Source organism: Rhynchophorus ferrugineus, unplaced genomic scaffold, assembly GCF_030347505.1.
Source record: "Rhynchophorus ferrugineus isolate W39M unplaced genomic scaffold, kcgeb_rfMv2 rfM9, whole genome shotgun sequence".
Taxonomy (NCBI): domain Eukaryota; kingdom Metazoa; phylum Arthropoda; class Insecta; order Coleoptera; family Curculionidae; genus Rhynchophorus; species Rhynchophorus ferrugineus.
The window spans coordinates 14,973,810-14,996,822 of record NW_027472588.1 but is presented as its reverse complement, the minus strand read 5'-3'; the positions used below and the strand labels follow the sequence as shown (position 1 = coordinate 14,996,822).

At 33.8% G+C, this 23,013-nt stretch overlaps 2 protein-coding genes across 2 annotated transcripts; one reads left to right on the top strand and one right to left on the bottom strand.

Annotated features, from left to right (window-relative positions):
* The first annotated feature begins 530 nt into the window (after positions 1–530).
* LOC143202082 (mitochondrial import inner membrane translocase subunit Tim21) lies at positions 531–1,787 on the top strand. The gene is made up of 4 exons (XM_076413358.1): positions 531–666; positions 756–1,160; positions 1,219–1,340; positions 1,395–1,787. Exons 2-4 carry the CDS (start codon positions 773–775, stop codon positions 1,518–1,520), a joined length of 636 nt encoding a protein of 211 aa, XP_076269473.1. The 5' UTR covers positions 531–666; positions 756–772; the 3' UTR covers positions 1,521–1,787.
* LOC143202081 (transmembrane protein 231) lies at positions 1,544–2,850 on the bottom strand. Its single transcript, XM_076413357.1, has 5 exons — positions 2,665–2,850; positions 2,347–2,513; positions 2,162–2,290; positions 1,861–2,086; positions 1,544–1,804 (listed from the first exon to the last, which is right to left on the bottom strand). Exons 1-5 carry the CDS (start codon positions 2,816–2,818, stop codon positions 1,557–1,559), a joined length of 924 nt encoding a protein of 307 aa, XP_076269472.1. The 5' UTR covers positions 2,819–2,850; the 3' UTR covers positions 1,544–1,556.
* Between the last annotated feature and the right edge of the window lie 20,163 nt (positions 2,851–23,013).

Genomic DNA, 23,013 nt, shown 5'->3' with positions numbered 1-23,013 from the left:
AAAACAATTATCTACCACCAATCTTGTATGAATAAAAAAAAAATAGTTAAAACCACACTGTAAATTGGTTGCCTTGATACATTATGTACCTTAAAACATTTTATTTATTTTCAAAAGTCTGTAGGATTGTCTATAAGAAAAAAATTGGTTGATATTATAGCTAGTAACAAAATAAACTTCATCATTTCATCAATAAACGACATAATATATATATATATATATATATATATATATATATATATATATATATATATATATATATATATATATATATATATTTATATATATATATATATATATATATATATATATATATATATTTATATATATATATATATATATATATATAGAAAAACTGGCAACTAGTATTAAATAAATGTTGACTTCAATACATATTAGTTTATTAATGAATATTAAAAATGTGCTAGAAAATAAAATTCCCTTCTCCATTTTGTCATGCATTTGGTAATTCATATGTAAAATTGATAAATCTGTAAAATGATTTTGAAACATATCAAATTGCAAACGTTGTGATCATATTGTATCATTCATGTTTTGTTTAAAAAATCCAGCATTTGTAATAAGTAAATTAAATTTTATATAACTTATTTCACAAAAGTCCTCATTTCAAGACAGAAGATGTGAGGTTACCGGTTGAACATTTTTGTTAGTATATATTCTTTTATTTATAATTATTTTAGACTTTCTATCTTTTTATACTTATTAATTGGAATGATAACTTTAAATTATTTTAGGATATAATTTACACAAGATGTTAGCACTAAGGTTAATCTCTATTAGTAGAACCCATTTCAACAAAGCATACCCTTTAATTTCACAAAACATATATAGGCTGAAGAGTACTAAACGCAACGAATTAACACCATCTAATATTAATTCTAACACAAGCTTAGATACTAATGTACGACCCTTTAAAGAAAAAGTGAAGGAGTCAGCTAAGCTCTCATATAATAGTGGTATTGTTATTTGTGGTTTTGGATTAGTCTGTGCAATAATGTATACTGTTATAAGTGAGTTATGCTTTAGTGATCGTCCTAATATGATTTATAATAAGGCTGTGAAAAAATGTACGAATTATCCTCAAGTAGAGGACAAGTTAGGTCATCCAATAACAGCCTATGGTGAAGAAACCCGTCGAGGTGTGTAATGCATACCCATATATAAAAATATGGATTATTTTTTTCATTTTATTTGTAGGACGTAGACAACATGTTTCTCATATAACATACTTAGATAAGGAAGGAAAGAGTCACATTAGAATGAAGTTTTATTTGAAAGGGTCTGTGTTCAGGGGGACTGCTCATTTAGATATGGTCAAGGTATGTAGTTCGGTATTAGACACAAGTATGACAATTTAATTATTGCTATTTCAGAACTACTTTGGAATTTATGAATATAGATATTTATTTGTTGAAGTTGATGATATGTTTAAAAGTGTGATAATAATAGAAGATAACAGAAATCAACAAATAGCCACTGAACTAGACCCCCAGTTGTAAGAATATGTAAATAAAATAATATATAAGTGCAACATTTTACTTATATTTATCCTTATATATTAGAACCAGGTTGTTGTTAAATATATAATTTTTTATTTTATGTATTATCCAAGATATGACAATATAAAGAGCCAGGTATTGTATCCAAGCATACTTAATTATATGCCAGAAACTGGGCTTGTAATATATTTTCTGTTTTGGGTATTTTATTTTAAGGCTGATAAATGCACCACTTTCTTCAGTTGAAATATATGATGTCAAAACATTTTCTAAAGTTACTTTTACTAAAATGATACAAAAAGTAGAAATATAAGATAATTATATACATATTAAGACATACCTCTTGCCTCTGAATATTTTTCTATAATCTTATGAAGCTCATAAAAATCTGGTGATAACCCTTCATTAATTATACTGTGATCATATAGTATTGATCCATATTTTGGACATTTAATTGGATCCAGTTGTTTTAACTTGAAATCTGCAAAAACATTTATGTTGGTGGCCTTCTTAATAGGTAACTGCTGATGTATTAATGTAGTTTCAATGTAACATAGGCATGGTGTCTAAAAATATTTTAAAAAGTAATGTTAAGTAATCTAACAAGATTATTTTTGATAATGATGACTTATGATACTCACATTTAATTTTAGTTTTAAAGGTATAACAAGATATATGGAAGACATAATAGCATTTTTGTATATGTCAGTTTTGAAATTGATTTCTAACTTGTCGGTCTTGCCGTCATTATCCTCATCCGAATCACTCACCTGTAATATTGCAAGTTTGGTAGGTCATTAAAATTCAAGCGTAGAAGGTTTCTTACTTGTATCATCGTACATTTATCCAGATAATTTAAATTATCTTTATAGAAAGAGAATGAGCCGCAAACGATGGGCTTATCAGGATCGTCAAAAGTAACCACAAGTAAATACTGGCCTTTAAATTGAATTTCCGGTTGCTCGTATACAACGTCTTGCTTTAACCAGAAACCTATAAAATATGGGTCAACAAACGGGTAAGCGATAACATCATTTATTAATGAGAAATCTATTTTTAATAGCAGTGCGTTGAAATAGTTTTACGTAAAAATAAAAATTGGGAAATTATATATAAAAGTAAGTCCAGTAATAATTCCACTTACCACCAGTATTGTACGCAAGGACAAATGGCAATACGATAGTTATTAAATTACATATTAAAATGACTAATGTTGCTTTAGATAACAGGAAAGCTTTGTATTTTGTTTTTATACATTCTGTATGCACCTTTAAAACAACCATGTTATTTAATATCATTCAGTCTGACATACCTTAATGGTATTTGTTTGTTTGTACACACATGGGAACTATGGAAACGAAACTCATATTCTTGTTATAGTCTAGTAGTTAGGGGTATAGATTACATTAATATAATATATTCTTGAATGTCTAGTTTAATTTTCAAGTGTACCTGAATATATTTATATTTCTGATACCGGGTTCGAAAAGCATTAAAAGTATATGATCAATACTCGGACAAAGTAAAGGGCGTTTTGTTAAATATTTAAAGACGTGTATTTAATCCTCCAGTGCAATTTGTATAAACAAAGTTAAATAATACGTATACTATATCTTATATCACAAACGAAGTAAACATGTTTTAGATAAATAATTAGTTTATACTTCAATATTGATATAAACTAAAAAATATATCCATATATTTTTGGATTTTTGAGTAATACATATTTATTGCCACTACTGTATTTTATGGCGTTATGCCAAAGATTTAAAATATTGTTTGGAAATAGTAAATTTGATAAATTTAATAACAAAAAAATTGTCTTTTGTACTTTTTAAAAACTAAACTTTAGCGCACCATAGTTTTTATGTTACAACTCTTAAAAATGAATTTTTACATTTCAAATTCTACAATTAATTGTGGTTAGTCATGGTGCTCATGTAAACATTACAAAGAAACAGCTATTGTTTATTTTAGGTTCCATGTAAAAGTGTGAGATAAAAAAATTAAAAAAAAAACTGATAAATATTTTTATTTTAGGATACACCCTTTAAATTTAAACTTCGATATTGATTAAAACTTTGATAGCACTTTAATCATTCTCTTCAACATATTTTTAAATCGGTTTTTAACATAATCTTGATCTAACTTTCATCACTTATCTTGGTTAACATTTTTTAGTTATTCAACATTGTGAACTTGTTTAAATCATGTTGATAATACTTGCAGGTAATATATATTACTATCAGTAAGATATAGATATAATATTATATATAACATATTTTATAATACATTCATATTTGTATTTATTTATTTTTCTTTTTTATCTTTTTTAATATTTTAGTCTCAATTTTACCAAAGATGGTTTATCTGGACCGAACCTGCAGTTAAACGTGGACTTGAAATCACGGTCCTCGGCATTAAACCTACTGACTGGCGAGCGACCAACTTAGAAATCATCCCAGAAGGCATCCGGTCTTATCCAGCCTGGTTACTGGCGTGACTAGGATCATTTTCCTTGTCGGATTTTGCACTCTTGCCTGAAGACAATCACAAACATAAATATACGACCATACTCCAGCAGGATTCGAATCAGCGACTATTGCAACAATAGGAGGACCGTCCTTTGTCGCATTTTAGATATTTAGTTTTTAAAATACAGATAAATTTAAAACAAATTCGGATAAACTTTTGCATCCCAACAGATGAGAACGATTCTTAACATTATTTCGTGCCCTAAACTCTTCAATCCGTGTGTCAAGATTGGTACTATTTTTCGAGTTAGCGAATAGTGGTCGTACTGCGCTTTTATAACGTCTGTAAGCTGATAACGTTGCGTTAAACATCACTTGGAACTTGTTTTTGTGCAGTAATTGTGCTTCCGGACATATGAAAATGCAGAGGCATTGCAAAGTCGATTAGAAATGTTTTTGTGACGTTCATGAATGTTTTATTCGTGGAAACATTATGACAAGTGCACTAAAAGATTCGTATTTGCAGTACTTTGGTTTTGCTGTAGTAAATATTGTCAAGCCACGCCTACAGATATTTTTTATTTTCTGTGGTAACAATGTGATGAGAAAGGAAAAATCATGTAGATGTTTGCTTATTTTTTTCGATGAATGTCGTCGGTATAAATGCATCCTTTGCCAATTTGTCCAGGTACACCTGATATTCAACAACTAATTGCTGATGTAAAGTTCAAAAAATATTTAATAGAGGATGAAGCAGCAGCATGGGTATCGTTTCAAAAAGTTTATCACAACTCTCTTGGTAACCATATCACTGGATTACAAGCACTTAATCGATAATTTGTTTCGAAATTATATCAAGATTAGAGTTCCAATGTCTTTCGATATACATTTTCTGCATTCGTACCTTGACTTTTTCCCAGAATACTTAGGTGCTACGAGCATCTACGTCAATATATAGCGATATTCGAAAGGAGATACCAAGGAATTTGGGGACGAAGCCACGATGGCAGTTCCAAAGCAGTATAAAAAAACACCTTCAACCTTTAACCTGTGTTAATTTCTGATTTATACTTTTTAATTCAATAAATGTATGAAATAAATATTTATAAAATTAGAACCAATTTTAAAAAATACAGTTTTTGTTTGCTTATGTTCGAAACTTTTAGATTTCGGTATTCTTGGTGACATTCACCTAATAAAACGTAAATTGAAAAGTCCCCAGCCTGACATATGGATGGCTCTACTAGAATTAAATCCATATGTTTCTTAGTTAGCCCTAACCCTCAAAAAATGCGTGTATAAATTTGACAGCTGTCGGATCATTAGTTTGTGAATTACAGCATTTTGAGTGAAGCAACTTTTGTTATTGTGAAAAAAAAATTTTTCGTGTGTTGATAAAATATTACTTTTTGAAGGGAAAAATACAGTTGAAGCAAAAACGTGGCTTGATGCCAAGTTTCCGGACACTGCCCCAGGAAAATCAACCATCTTGGTATGCTAAGTTTAGACGTGGTGAAATGAGCATCGAAAACGGTGAACGCAGCGGAGGCCCAAAAGAGGTTGTTACCGACGAAAACTTTTAAAAAATCCACAAAATGATTTTGAATAATCGTAAATTGAAATTGATTGAAATAGCAGACACTCTAAAGATATCAAATAAACATGTACATCATATCATTCACGAATATTTGGGTATGAGAAACCTCTGTGTAAAGTGAGTGCCGCGCGAGCTCACTTTTGACTAAAGACAACGAGGAGTTGATGATTCGGAGCAATGTTTGAATATGATCAAGTGTAATATACCCGAGATTTTGCATGTCCAATCGACAGTCATCCGAGTAGACTGCACACGATGAACCCGCTGCAAAGCGTGGGAAACGCAACAGTCGGTTGGCAATGGAATGGAATAATTTTCATTGACTACCTTGAAAAAGGAAGGGCCATCAACAGCGACTATTACATAGCGATATTGGACCGTTTCAAGGACGAAATCGAAAAGCAGCCGCATTTGAAGGAAAAGAAAGGGCTGCTTCACCAATCGTACTACAAAAATGGTATCGAAAAAGTTGGAGTGTCGCTATATTCACTGTATTAATTTTGCCAATAAAATGTGTTTTACTATGGTAGGTCGGGGACTTTTCAATTGACCTGTTATTTAACTAATTTTAACTAAATTATAAAGGTTTATTTAAGGTTTAAGTGTAATAAATTATAAATTTTCTGTTTTATTGTTTTGTTTTTAACTACCTAATTGTGTTCAGATTTTGAATAGTAGTGTACATGCAAATGGAATTATCATAAAAAAATTCATTTAAAGTTACAAAAGTGACTTTATTTTTTGTTATTTTATATGACAGATAAAATTCTATGTCTTTTTATTTCACGGTGATGTCATGCCCGAAAATTATCTATATCGTGTTAAAATTAGATAATGAACAGTTAATCGTTGTACTAGTATGCAGGTCTGGTATGGATTTAACGCAACTGAAAAACGTTTGGTAATACCATCATCCTGATAAGGTAAAATGCGGCGAAAAATGTGAATAAAAATGTAGTACCTTCTTAGTCGACTCTGACGCCCGCTGACTAATACTCCAAGAGAAATTTTAGTTCCGTTTACGATGATGTTTCTTCGCTATTATAGGTTGCATGAGTTATATCCAACAAATTTCTTCGAAATGTGTGTCTAGTCATTACCACGACATAATGTGTTTCCTGTTTTGTTCCTCTCTCACGTGTCATTAAGAAGAAGATGATTGTAATTAAAACAATCGAAACATTAATGAACACTTATAGTGTGGTTTCTATATTGGAATAATGTTAACTCATTGTAGTATTTTTAATTGACTATTCTTTTCATTTCTTATGAAATAATATAACTTCCTGGTGAATAAAAACTATTTTTAATTTAACTAATATAGGTACTTGATTTAATAGAAAACGATATAAAGAAAATACCCGCGTTAGTCAAAAGAACTTATCAGACCAGTCTCAAAATTAATTAACTGCTCTGCTTAGTCGGAAGATACTCCCAACTTAATCAAAGTTCAAATAAATTGACTTGATTGATGAAAATGAATTGACATGAAAACTACGTAATCAAAAAAGAACTTTACAATAACCCCGAGATCAAATATATCCACGAACTTATATAATGTTTCGTCGTAGTTCCTAAATTACAGCAATTACTCAAATTAGAACTTCTGAAACAACCCGTAAGAAATAAGAAGATTGAAGCGAACCAATTAACACGAACTTACTATCAACTTTAACTTAGGTTAGCCTAATTTAATTTTAATTTGGGAAACACATTACTTTTTTTTGCTAAAAAAATGTCTCTTCTAGTTCCAGCTATAAATCACCTAATTTACAGAGTTGATTGAATTTGCCAAGTTTTGTGTTAATTAAACATAATTAGTGGTAGGTTATATATAGTTGGCGTGTCTGTAGAAATTTGTGGTTACTCTAAATCATATAGGGTAGTGACGGATGTACAGATTTGCCACCAGTAGGCTATTAATATGAATATTATAGAAATATGCCCAAATTTCCAAGGGCATTCCCGGTATATTAGAGAGAAGATGACAACTCTGATAGCTAAGATTTTGGGACCGCTGAAAAGGCAATATGGCAACAAGGCTGCCGAATTACTGAAAATCCTCTAAGAATGGGTTATAAAACCCTGTATGGAGCAGAGATATGGGGAAGCAAGGCAGACGAGACAAGAATCAAGAGAGATTTGTCCAGTGCGTAGAAAGCGCTCCTGATTGCCATAACGGGGGCTTATACATCAACCGAGAAGCCTTGAGGATTGTAGCGGACATTCCACACAGAAGCACTGGTGCAGGCTACTTTGAGCAAACGATACGGTTATCCCATGGGTCCCAAAGCAGTTAATCTAAAATCCGAACCATGGCCATGGGAGACTGCCTGGACCAATATAAAACTGGCAAAATCAGACACAACCATATGGGTGGCCGCTAGTGCTGACTTGGATGGAGTAGGTGTGGGCATGTTGGAAAGATCAAAGAATGGACAGGAAACATATAGCATTGAGCTAAATGGCAGCCGTAACGGAGGGGTGGTGGAATTCATTACCTTGGCGCTAAAGGTGAACATTGTTAACAAAAACAAAATAATTGGCAAACACATTATTAGAACTGACAGCAAAATAGCGTTATGGCGGGCTGAACATGGTTTGAAAAGAAAGAATATGTACATAGACAACCTCAGGACGACATTGAAAGAGCTGAGTGAAATTTCTGTTAAAATAAACAAACAATGGACAAAGGGCCTGTCCACACCAGAAATAATAAGGGTAGACATATTGGTAAAGGCGGCGATTGGATGAAAGGCGATAGTAGACATGCATAACCAAGGATGGATAACTAAGGGACGGATCAAATGCGAGAAGAAAGCGAAACAGTCGACAGATAGCAGCTGATGTTGAACAACTTAAGCGAGGGCAGAACCCCCATGACTTCTGCGAGAGGGTAAGATGCGAGAGATCGAGCTTAAGTAGAAAAGTACAACTAACAACAGGACATGGAAATATGGCTGCATACATCAGCAGATTTAGATTAAGCGAGGGTGAAGGCCTATGCGAATATGGTAATGGCGTGGAGAACACCAAGCATATAATGGTCGAATGCACCGTGGACGAAAGAACAAGAGCCAGAAAGGCCGTACGTCAGGGCCGTGGGGTCTTACCAATTTAGAGATTCACAAGGGAATAATAACCGCTCTGATATAGATTTGATCAATAACTGGGCGGAGGCAGTAATTAGGAACGTCGACGCTGAGGCAGAGAGAAGATGATGGATCAGACACGGGAAGTGTCGGTAGAGGCATAAACAGTAAAGTAGAGTTTGGGTATCTGGACCTTACCTGATAAATAATGTTGACATAAATACACAGACAAATTGTAATAATCATAAGTCATTGTAATATTGTAATTATTATTAGGTAATTAAGGAGGGCAAAAAGAAATAAACAAATTAACGGGCACTGAGGGACTGAAAACTGACAGTATTCCGACAGAATTTAGATAACTGAGCCAAGTCCAAAGCGTGAGAGCGCGTTAGGACCACTATAAATACACACAATGAATGAACATTCCTACAATTGGCGGCTACCATGTGATTGAAGTACCTAACGGATCAACAAGCTTAAGAAGATTCACGTGCTCAATATGAACATGAGGAATCCATCAATACAACATAAACGGGTAACAATACCGCATGGATGCCCTTGAGCCACGAGACGGGATACGTAAGCTGCCACTCTTATACGTACAAATCAGAATGCTCCGAGACGAACCACGTCCTGCTTTTCTAGAGATGGCACGTGATCCTCGAAAGCTCCTAGCTAAACTCGGTTCCTCATCCTCCAAGCAGCCCCGTCGCCATTGATTATGTGGTTGCAAGAGTCCTCAACAGCTTTCACCCCACAGTAGGTTCCGCAACTCTCACATTGGAATCTAAGGTTGGCAACGTCAAAGGACTGGTACCATACGATCTCAGGATATAAAGGACCAGCACGGGTCAATTTCCTGAAATTTATTTTCATTTTAATTCCTTTCCTGTACTATTTCCACATATGTTAACACTGACCTAATATAATAACCTGACCGTCTTCCTGTCGATCACATATAAACTACAACAACTTAAATAAAGACGTTTAAATCAATTAGTGTTTTGTATTTCCATGCAAATTCCTTTTATGAAAAGTAGTGAGTATTCGAATAAATAAACAAAATCAATACTCACAGACACAGTTACTACACTACTAAATTTAAGTAGAATGTTACAGCATTTATAAGAACCGAGAATGACAATTTTCCTTGTACTGAAACTAGCACTTGATTAGCAATCTACAAAGTTAGTATTACTATATTAAAATATTTTACCTCTACTTCAAACTTTACATGCGTATTCTCTGTAGTTAATTTTCTGTGCTAAGTAATAAATAATTATATAAACTAATCCAGGAATAATATAAACATAAAATTAACAAAAAAAATACCATCTAACCGCTACTGTCATAAACAAGAACGCGTGGGCACTAGGCACTGAAATGACAGACAGGAATACAGGAAATTTAGAGATATTTAAGAATGCACAAGAGTATGGCATTGGTGAAGATTATTGCATTCTAATGAAAATACTGTTTTCATGATGACTGAACTTTGCCACTTCTTAAATTTTTTTCGGATCTCCACAGTTTCGACAAATACACTTCCACAGGGTGGTGCACTAGTGCGTGGGCACTAGGTACTGAAATGACAGACAGGAATACAGGAAATTTAGAGATATTTGAGAATGCACAAGAGTATGGCATTGGTGAAGATTATTGAATTCTAATGAAAATACTGTTTTCATGATGACTGAACTTTGCCACTTCCTAAATTTTTTTCGCATCTCCACAGTTCTCGACAAATAGACTTCCGCAGGGTGGTGCACATATGATATCGAAATTACTCGCTAAATCAACACCATCAGAGCTATAAAAAACCCAATTTATATTTTCAACAGTCTGGCTTGTGTTTTATTTGTTTTGGTATAAAATGTTATAACTGACCTCCGTTATTTTGAGAACCATCGATATATCAGCAGACGGGACACAGTCGCTCTTATGTATGAAAATTCTTGTCCTTTGGTTGAAATAGTCATCAAAACTATTCTGGAATGCTCAATTGAATTATTTTACGGTATTCGGATATTCTTTCACATAATTGTCGTTTTTTTCCAATATATGAAATACACTAAAATTTTATTATTCACAGAAATCCCAGCATTAAGAGTTAGGAAAAGCTGTAGCCAGCGATATATAATAAATTGATTAATGTACTAATTAATTTTGTTCAGAGATAAATGTTTTTTGACCACAAATAAATAGGCGGAACTAATATGTATTCCTAATATGTTGCTATATTTAGCTTAAAAATCATTATTACCATTTAAATGATAAATAGTTGAGTGATATATATTAAAAGTATTATTATATTTGCATTTCCCCATTTTACGAACATAATTCTCGGTAACCAGGAATGGGGTCATTGTCAATTACTCGTAAATTTTAAAAGGTTTACCGATATTTGCATTTTCATTTCCTCCGTTCTCAGAGACTCTTACATGTACAAGTCTGGTATCTTTCTCTAATGGAGCGCTTTTTTTCTGTGTTAGGAATTAAACATTCAGATAGAACCATAGAACGGACCTTAAGCGAACATGACCCAATTTTTTATTTTGTTGGTTTTTCTACTTATCCCTTTTCTTATCATGACCTGTTATTGGCCTTGATTTGTACCTTTATACTTTATAACTATTTCTTTATAGATTTATACTATTTCCAAAATATGATACATTTATAGGTTTTAAGGGATGTATTAGTTGGAAATACGAATTAATGAATAAATTGTTACGAAATTGTCAATGCGTCTTAGATTTTTTAAGGTATGAAAAGAATTAGAAAACACATTAGCATCATTAGGAACTATCATTAAGCGATATATATCAGTATGCGAACACAGCATACTGAAAACAAAAAATATATATGGAAGAGAATATTTGGGCATGACATTGGATGCCAAGCTTAACCCGAAAGAGAAATTTAAAAAGAAACAGACAGAACTTTCCGAGTTATTACAGGACAATAAATTAATAATATATAAAAATGTTGAAGCTGGTGTGGAGCTACCTATGAATGGAAAATATTGAATATTTGTAGTTAATAACTAGTTATAATACATGTGTCATGTGCTTTTTTAAGCGAAGCAGATTAGACTCAAAGTCAAGCAACTGTACTGGTTAGTCGGAAGATACTGCCAACTTGACCTAAATTCAAACAGTCAATTAGTTTATCAGTCAATCAAAAAGCCAATTTGAGCCCTTTGGGTGCAAATATGGGGTTGCACTAAGACATCAAACCAACTAACACGTCGATTGAAAAGTTTTGGCAAAATTATTTTTTTTTATTGAACATAATTCCCTTCAAGGGTGATACACCGACTATAGCGACACTCTAACTTTTTGTTACCAATTTTGTAGTACGATTTGTCCTTTGCTTCAAAATAGGCCAAAGTTTCGGCGATCACCTCTTCATTTGACGAAAATGTCTTCTTAGCGAGTCTATGTCTTTGAGAGAGCAAATAGTCGCTGGGAGCCAAATTTGGAGAATACAGTGGATGACGAAGCAATTCGTCATGGATTTTTACCATCGTTTTCACAGACTTGTGACATGGTGCATTATCTAGAGAAGCAGCACTTTCTTTTTCCTCAAATGTGGCCGTTCTTCGGCGATTTCGTCCTTCAGACGGTCCAATAACGCTATATAATAGTCGCTGTTGATCGTTCTTCCTTTGTCAAGGTAGCCAATGAAAATTATTCCATGCGCATCCCAAAATACAGATACCATAACCTTACCAGCCGACTGTTGCGTTTTCCCACGCTTTTGAGCGGGTTCATCGTGTGCAGTCCACTCGGATGACTGTCGATTGGACTTCGGAGTGAAATGATGGAAGCATGTTTCATCCGTTGTCACATATCGACGCAAAAACTCGGATTTATTACGCTTGATCATCTTCAAACATTGCTCCGAATCATCAACTCATTGTTTTTGGTCAAAGGTCGAAAGTTCGCGCGGCACCCACTTTGCACAGAGCTTTCTCATACCCAAATATTCGTGAATGATACAATGTACACGTTCAGTTTATATCAGTCGTTCAAAATCATTTTGCGGTTTGTTAAAATGGTTTCGTCGGTAACAACCTCTTTTGGGTATCCACTGTGTTCACCGTCTTCGGTGCTCATTTCACCAACGTCTAAACTTAGCATACCAATCCTTGATGGTTGATTTTGCTGGGACAGGGTTCGGAAAGTCGGCATCAAGCCAAGTTTTTTTTCAACTGTATTTTTTCTCTTCAAAACGCAATATTCTATCAACACGCGAAATTTCTTTTCATCCCTTTTTTTTCACAGTAACAAAAGTTGCTTCACTCAAAATGCTATAATTCATAATGTAATGATCCGACAGCTGTCAAATTTATACACGCATTTTTTGATGGTTTGGGATAACTAAAAAACATATGGATTTAATTCTAGTAGTGCCATCTATGTGTCAGGCCGGGGACTTAGTAATCCAACGCACCCAAAACAAAGCTCTACAATTAATTACCAATGTTTATCGCTACGTAACCAACGAAGGGCTGCACGGTGACACCGAGATCAAATGGATATACGAAGTGATTCAAGATTTCGCCTTAAAACATGAAATAATGCTGCTAAATCGCAGCAACGTCGAAGCAATACAGCTGCTGGACAACACGCAGGAAATCAGAAGATTGAAGCGAATTAAATCATACGAATTTGTTTAGTGTATAATTGTATTTTTAACTTTAGGTTAAGTAGATTTAGTATATTATTGTTATTTTAATTAGGAAAATACATACTGGTGTATTAATCCCACACTCGCCTTGCTTGTATATTAATGCATTGTAAGTTAAGATTATACTAAACTTATTGAATGTAAGATGTAATTAATAAAACAAAATGTAATTTTTTATTTCTTTTAGTTGCTTCAATGGATGGTAGGAAATATTTTTTTTTGTGAATTAGGTCTTTTGCATCCAAGTGGCCAAAATAATAATAATTTGAGTATATTGCATCAGTTTCAGTTTCAGTTTGCTGATAATCTACGAATAAATTTTTTTTTGAAAAAAAATGATGCTAAAACAACACTCCTTAACTTCTTTTTTTGATATACGAGTATGGATGTTAGATCCCTCACCAAATATTGTTAATAAAATCGCATTAAAATTATTTTTTGGGATTATTAGTGAATGAGGTAATTTTCAGATTCAAATAGTGTATCTGCGCAACTGCTAGTCATAGATTTATGCTTGTCGTTTTTTATTTTTCTCGTCGATATTATTCAAGTATTCACAGTTTCTCGTTATTTTGTTGAAAACCAAGCAGGTATAAAGCTCCAGAACTCACTCACTGTATTCTTAATCGATCACATGTATCTTTAATTCTTGCTGCATATTCGACTTAGGCACAAATTATTGTTCTTTTCGTTTATTTTCTGATATTGGCTTGATTTACAATTACATATCGCGAAGTTATATGCGACGCCATTCATATAAATTATCTTGAATATGATTACCGCCAAAATTATTCCGATTTCTTGGACATATTTGATATTGATTTGAAACAAGAGTGACCGTATTTGCTGAAGAAATAATGCCGTTCCATAATCAAGAAAATATATGGGTCCACACTGGTGTAAACATCATAGGAAATGTTCACCTATTTGACTACGAATAACTACCCCATTCAGTATATTATCCAGATGTAGTCCGAAGAAAAGGATGGGTGGTAAATAAACACCAGTTTGAGGGCCTTGAAAATAGCCTTCGAAGTTATATGGCATCGAATAAAAAAACCCAAAACTTATTTGTACACCCTATAAATTTTAAATTAGATTTATTCCGGCTAGAGTGTTATAACTACGTTGTACATCGATCAACAACAATTTTTTTTGTTCATTTATAATTATATTCGATATTTTTCTAAAACATGTTGATTTATATTTTTCCATTTTATATATGTAAAAAATTCCACACGTTATTTAAAAAAATACACCAAGAATGATATTACTATATTTTCTTATGTAACTATAGTATAATTATGTATTAAAATTTCGTATAAATATTTATGGCATTAAACTCCCAGGAATGTACGCTTATAAATCAGTAAAAGGTTTTTTTCTATCGAAAAATACATTTATTTAATAATTATGAAGATTGGTTATATTGTAAAACGTAGAAATAAAATGTTAAAAATGATTTATGTCGGGCAAAATTATTTATATGACATTTTCGATATAGTTATAATTTTTGATGAATTTATCATATACATGTATTTCTGAGAATGAAACGAAAAGCCACTATTAAAGTAAATATTTCTTTTATTCTGGTTACTTTAGCATCAGTGGTTGAATATTTTTGTAGGTCATGGATATTTGTGGACCATGAGTAGTGAATCATACATTTAAATATGTATATATGTAGTATCGGTGTGTGAACTCGTGATGTCACATACAAATCTTTGGTGGTCAATTTGTTTATATATTGAAGCATGTGGTCAAAGATTGCGATTTAAAACACTCCTTAATATGTTGTTTTTATGGGTAATTTACGAATAATTCCGTCTTAGTTCTAGTATATGCTATATTTTTACATTATGTTTTTTATTCATATTAACAGGACAATTGAATAGCCGGCCTACCATAGTAAAACACATTTTTTTGGCATAATTAGTTTTTTTTATTCAACATAATTCCCTTCAAGGGTGATATACTGATTATAGCGACCCTCCAACTTTTCGATACCATTTTTGTAGTACAATATGTCCTTTGCTTCAAAATAGCCCCGAGTTTCGGCAATCACCTCTTCATTTGACGAATATCTCTTCCAGTGAGCATTCTCTTGAGATGTGAGAACAGAAAATAGTTGCTGGGGGCCAGATCTGGAGAATACGGTGGATGAGGAGGTAATTCGAAGTCCAATTCATGGATTTTTGCTATCATTTTTACTGACTTGTGACACGGTGCATTGTCTTGGTGAAGCATCACTTTCTTTTTCTACAAATGCGGCTGTTTTTCGGCAATTTCGTCCTTCAAACGGTCCAATAACGCTATGTAATAGTCTCTGTTGATGGTCCTTCCTTTTTCAAGATTGTCAATGAAACTTAATCCATGCGAGTCCCAAAATGCAGATATCATAACCTTGCCAGCCCACGGTTACGTTTTCTTACGCTTTGGAGCGGGTTCATCGTGCGCAGTCCACTCGGATGACTGTTGATTTGACTTCGGAGTGAAATGATGGAGCCAGGTCTCATCTATTGTCACATATCGACGCAAAAACTCGGATTAATTATACTTGATCATCTTCAAACACTACTCCGAATCATCAAGTCGTCGTTGTTTTTGATCAAAAGTGAGCTCGCACGGCACAGAGCTTTCTCATACCCAAATATTCGTGAATGATATGATGTATACGTTCAGTTGATATATTTAAAGTGTGCTATTTCATTCAATATCAATTTACGGTCGTTCAAAACCATTTTGTGGTTTTTTTTTGGGTGTCCACTGCGTTCACCGTCTTCGGTGCTCATTTCACTAACGTCTAAACTTAGTATACCAATCCTTTATGGTTGATTTTGCTGGGGCAGTGTTCGGAAACATATGGATTTAAGTTTACTAGCGCCATCTATGTGTCAGGCCAGGGACATTTCAATTGACCTGTTATATTTTTTGAAAGGGTATTTTTTTCATACAAATTTCATACACTAATCAATACAGGGGATGAACAAATTAACAATAATACGTCATATATATACAACATTCATTTGTTAATAAGGTGTTGAGCCACCATTTGCTTTTAAAACAGATGATATTCTTCGCGGAATATACTTGTAGGGTGTCTGAATTGTTTTCAAAGGTATGTTACTCCATTCTTGTATCAAAACAATCTCTAAATGTTAGAATGATATTGGAGATGGAAATTTACTCCTCAATCTCAATTAATTGGTATTTTTGTTATATTTTGAAGTATACTTTTTATCAACTAGGGTTTATATATTAGACCTACTGATTAACGGGTATATTTAAGAAACAATAATGGATAGATGCCCATAAAAACGGCATGTTATATGTTATATGTTAACCTAAGGGATATTCTAGTCTAGGTTTCTAGATTTTAGGTGTTTTTCTGACTAGGATAAAAAATTTTAAAAAATTTACTGTCCATGATATTTGAAGTCCAAGTTTGAAGAATACAAGAAGTGCTGCTGAAGCTAAAAGGATGCAACTTTGTCGAAAACAACCCTTGTAGTATTTTGAAACAAAAAAAATCCTTGAATAGTATGTAGGAATGTTCGTCAGGTCGGTCAGTTGGTCGAAATGTGTGGCTGCCGCTGCGATTATTTGTCAGAACACTCATTACTATTTCTGGAAGCAATTTGCACGAGAACTGAAAACACTGGTTGAAAAAATACTGTTTATTTTTAATATTAAATTATACATGTGGTCGACGAGAGTATTGAAAGAATATTAGGTTAGGTAGAGGAAGTACGGTAGCGCTGTGGAAGTGGTACTATTACAAGGGGACGGAGAAAAGAAAAGAGAGCCAGACGTCGTCGTGATGGTCTTTTATAGTCTGGAACTGCATGGTACCAATCCACCGGCGTTGCCAACCTTTGTACTTGTTGATGAATTCGTGGTGGCCTAAAGGGTCGTGGTGGTCGCCACAAGTAAAAGTTTCTCTATTACCAGGGCGTTAAGAATATAATATTAATATTCGCAAAATGGCGACCTATGAAATGTTGCAACTACTTTTGAACTTCTCCAAATCTTTTTAAAATACTACAAAAAATAAAGTCCAGTCTTATATATACAGAAAGATATAATATATAAAAGATTTCCATGAAATTGTAAGTAGAACTTGAAATATCTAAAATTAAAAAATTTAAATATGCCAGCTTGGTTGACGTATTGGTAAAGGCAACAGGACGGTCCACCTACTGTTGCGATTGTCGTGGGTTCGAATCCTGCTGGGGCATGGTCATAAATTTATGTTGGTGATTGTCCTAGGCAAGAGTACAAAATCCGACAAGGAAAATGGTCCCAATCACGCCAGTAACCAGACTGGGTAAAGCTGGACGTCTTCTGGGATGATTTCTAAGTTAGTCACTCGCCAGTCGATAGGCCGAGGACCGTGGTCCGGAACCCTCTTTGGTAAAAGGAGACTTTAAAATATGTAAAATAAAATTTCGTATTTAATATTTTATTTTAATATTTAATAAATATTTTCTTATTATTTTTTAATATTTTTTATTTGCTGCCGTCTCCCGTTTATCTTAGGACTTAAACTGGTATTTTAAAATTCCAATTACTATACGTTTTGATAAATTATACAAATGCCACTGTCTGGGAGAAGTGCGAAAGTAATGATTTATCGAGATAATTTATTTATATGTTCTGATGTTTCGACGTAATATTGCACATGTACTTATACGTGAAATTTCTGATGAAATTTTCATAAGTTGTATTTTAAGTCATAGTTCCCCGTACTCGGCCATTGAGTATGTATTAATGCATCATTGTGCAAGCAACCAATGCAAGTTTTTCGTGTTAAAATGATCGGAGCATTGATAAAAAATGCATAATATTTGTGGTCTTGTTTGGTCAGAGTGAAAGTTAGCAAAGTGTAAATGTCCAGTGCCAGAGAACAATAACTGTATGTTTTTGTAATTAACTATTTTGCTTATTTGTTTTATTTTTTAGTATTAGGTATACCGGAATAGAAATTACCGTTTTTTTTTTCGAAAAACAAAAACTAAATAATTTTCAAGAAAATGGAAAAAATATTGTTTCAAAATATTGACTATTTGATTCTATACATCTTGTCTTTCTTCCGGGCAATTTATGGATGCCATCCCAAAAAGACGTTTGTCCTTTGATTAGAAGCATTCATCGAGCCTCTGCAAGCGCGTATCCCATTAATGTGAAAGATTAATAGTCAGACGGGGCGAGGTCTGAAGAGTATGACCGGCGCCCACTATGTCCCACCCAAGTGCTTTCGTGTTGTAAAACGCTTTACCATGTCTTTGGGCCCATTCTGGACTTTTTTCGATCAATGCATCGTTCAAATTAATAATTTGTTGTCGGTAGCGATTACTATTAACTGTTTCACCAGGTTTCAACAGTTAGTAATACACCACGCTACTCTGGCTCCACCAAACGTAGGAACGTAGGAATTATCTTGCGACCAAAACGATTGGACCTTAGAGTCGATTGTCCGGCTTCGCCAGATGATGATTTCTTGCGCCAAATAAATCCACTTTTCATAACCCGTTACTACTCGATGTAGAAATGACTTCCATTCATATCTTTGGAGCAACATTTAACAGACAAATTTTAGACTTTTCATTCAATTAATGTGGCACCCATCTTTTGGATTTTCCCCATTGCTAGTCATCGGTCGCTAATTGTTTTTTGGTCCTCATTTAATGCTTCTGCCACGTCTTTTTGAATTTGGGTTGGGTCTTCATCCAATAACTTTTTCCGCATTTTCGCGTCTTTGTCGGTGTACCAGAAAGTTTTTTGTCTTGCATATCGAAATCGAACGTGTCTTTAAGTTTAGAGCATACTCACCATAACTTTCCATCAGAAAACAACGACGTTGAGAGGCTTTTTTTATTTTGATTAAACAAGAAAAGTAATGCGTGCTTCATATGCACGTTTTCAGGGACGAAACTTGACGTTTTCAAAGAAGTATAATCCTGTGACGATATTACTTTCGCGAAATATAGCATGTATAGCTTTGAAGCTGGATGTCAGTAGGATAAAATGACATATGTGTCAAATCATAACATTGCATACTGTAGGAATGTTCGTCTGGTCAGGTCTGTCGCTTGAAATGTGTGGCTGCCGATGCGATTGTTTATCTGAACATTCACTATTATTTTTGGAAGGAATCTGCACGAGAACTAAAAACACAGGGTGAAGAAATACTTGTTTATTTCGACTTATAATTGATACATGGGGTCGACGGGAGAATTGACAGGATATTAGGTTAGGTAAAGCAAGTAGGGTAGCGCTGTGGAAGTGGTACTGTTACAAGGGGGTGGAGAAAAGAAAATCATTCATTCATTACATTCATTCATTTACTAGGTTGACCAGCTAGATTCAAATGGTCTTCGGCTGATATCGCTTCAGGTTCGGGGTATGGTTGTTTTGCGGGTGACAGAGACCCTGGGTTTCGACTGGGACTGCCGTAGTTTGTTTACTACCGGAGTTTGTGGACGGCTAGGAATTTTATCAAGATGTTGTCGTGTTCTAAGGTTCTTAGGGAGAACCTCACACTGAGCATGTTTATGAAATTTTTCACAAACGGGATGCCTGATTAGAGGTGTGCATTTACATTCCTCGTAAACCATGGGGCTCTGAGTTATGCACGGGCTTTTTTGGATTGGAAAACTTGTAGTAGTTCAAGTTGTCTCTCCAAGACATACCTGTACCACACCTGTGCTCCATTGAGTTAGATTGGACGGACATTTTATACAGCGTCGCTTTCTGTGGGATTGGAAGTTTGCTTTTTCTGCAGAGTAGAGGAAATAGTAGGCTGTATACGCCATTTCCTTTGCAAATGACGCGCTGAATTTGTGCTGACAATTGGAATCTGCGGTCGAACTCGAGACCGAGCTATGAAACTTTCTGGAGCCATGGGATAGAAACTTTATCGATTTAGTTTTGCTCGGGTTTATCTGTAGCCCGCCACAATTTGTACCATGCTATCGCTTGGTTTAGCTCTACTTGGAGTCTATTGCGAATAGCGTCGGGACAGTAATCGGTTGTGAAGGAAACGGTATCATCTGCATAAAATGCTGTGTGGGAAAGTTTGTAGAGCGGGAAATCAGCCATATAAAGGTTTAATAGTACTGGGCTTAGTGAGCACCTTGCGGGACTCCTGCGGAAATTTGTTTACGAGAGGAGATTGCGTCATCGATCCTCACCTGAAAGGACCTACCGTCCAAGTATGAATCTATCACGGATATTAGGTCATTCGGTAGACCTAGCTGTTTCGCTTTAAATATTAGACCATGACCAAATATTAGACATCTACGAAGATGGCTCCGGTTTTTCGACCTTTTATCAGTACCTGATGGATAGTTGCTGCGACGCGGGCAGCTTGATGGAGGCTCGAATGTTTGGCACGGAAACTGAATTGTTCGTTCGGGATTATGTGATATGCGTCTGTTAAGTTATTTAAAGCGTGTAATATCGCTTTTTCGGCGAGTTTGGAGACAGCGAGACGTCGTCGTGATGGTCTTTTATAGCCTGGAATTGCATGGTACAAATCCACCAGTAATGATTTTCCCGTACACCTGGTATCTTAGCACGCATATTTTGAATATTAGTTCACTCTCTATTTTTTATATTTAAATTAAGCTTAATTTTATTGTATCATCTAAATCCCACTATGCTTCGTTGTGACTCAGCCTGATATTAATTATTGGGGGAGTAAATAAAGGTATTAACATTGATATTCCGAGAAAACTCATTGTTCAATTTAATATTTTATTTGCATTGCTGTAGCTGTGCTGTACAGTCTAATGATAGAAAGGAAAAGGTGTATGTCATTAAAATTTGATCATTATATTTGATCAAATATTGCGAATGGGCTACATATTTTGTTTACAAATATATATAATATATCTCTATCTATATAAAAAATATAGATAGATCAAATATTTACCGTCTGTAGGCACACGATATATATAGTCATTTGTCAGAGATAAATTGATCTTTAATCCTATTGATTTCTCTATTTTTCTTGAAATTCTTTTAATTTTTTGTTGCTCTAAATTATAAGTATTGAACCTATTACACGAATTACGAATTTTTTGTGGCGTATTGTAACTGGTCATGATAATAAATTTACTGCGACAATGCAAAGCATAAATAGTCACGGGTTAGAGCAGGAAGAATTGTACTTATGATTTCTTCCATGAGCATGAGTTACTATTACTATGACAAATTATAATTTCTACTCAAAAGCTTATAATTTTGCGTTTCCATTGGGATTTTTTGAGCTTTACGGACACAAATGTAACGAATTTCAAAAATATATAAAGATGTATATATAGTTGGATTTATATAATATTTATTTAATAGTATTATTTCTTTTTTGTTGTTTTTTAAAGTGTCCTTTATCAGCTATGGTTTATAGACTAGACCTAGTGTTTAACGTGGGCTTCGAACCATGGTCCTCAGCATTTAGCCTACCGATGGGCGACTGATCAATTTAGAAATCATCTTAAGAAACAACCGGTCTTACCCAGCCTGGTTTAGTGGCTTGATTGGGATAATTTTCTTTGTCGGATTTTCTCTCTTTCCTAAAATAATAATTATAAACATTCACGAACAAACACTTTTCAACTATACCCAAGTAGGTTTCGAACCTGTCGCCTATTTCTTTATTTTTAATGCATAGCTTCATATATAACAATAATGCCTTACATTTTAAATGCGTAACGGTAATATTATAATTATGAAAAGCAATCAAGAAGATATTGAATAGAGAATAGTCGTTGAAGATTGATAATTATGTATCTATAATAACAGTTACAGAGCATCGTATGGAAATATACTTTTCTTTGTTTATATCTAGCCTTTGGGTATATATCCGGTTTTTGAGTATACGGGTATCCCCGTTAAAATGATTTCAGTTTATAAGACATTGTAGTAACCTAATATATAAGAAATAATAACGGATAGGTGGTGGTGGTATGACAAAGAAGGTCAGAAAACGAGAACAAAGTTACAGAATCAGGGTAAGTGAATATTGGCCATAGTATGTTAATTTAAGGGATATTCCGGCTTAGGAGCCTACATTTTAGGTGCTTTTCTAAGTACGATCAACATTTAAGAATATTTTTATTGCCCATGATGTTTATTGAAGTTTAAGAAATACAATGAGTGTTGTAGAAACTATAAGGATGCATCCTGGTCGAAAAAAAACTCTTGTGAACTTCTGAACTTCTTTTTGCTAAGCCAGCTCTTCTAGCTTCTTAAAACCAGCAGATTGTATTTAACAGCAAATATATAAGCTTCAGTACAAATAGTTATGCCCATGGCGTTCATAATTTTTTAAATTGCTCTTAGTAAAGTGTTTTTTGTTTGGACTCTTAATGAATGAAAATTGAAATTCTAATATTTTGCAGTGTTTAGTATACAGTTATGAACAGACAGTTACAAATTTCTTCGATTATTTTAATACTAATTTTTATCTTAACTTAGCATCTAGGTTAAGGCTCAAGTATTTTAAGGTTACCTTTTGCATTTCTAGATCTGATAATCGTGTATAGATTTAATTTGATTTTTGGCGTTGAAGTACTTTCAAGAATTTTTTTTTCAAGAAGTTTATTGATGGTTTGCAGACATTAGCTGTGACC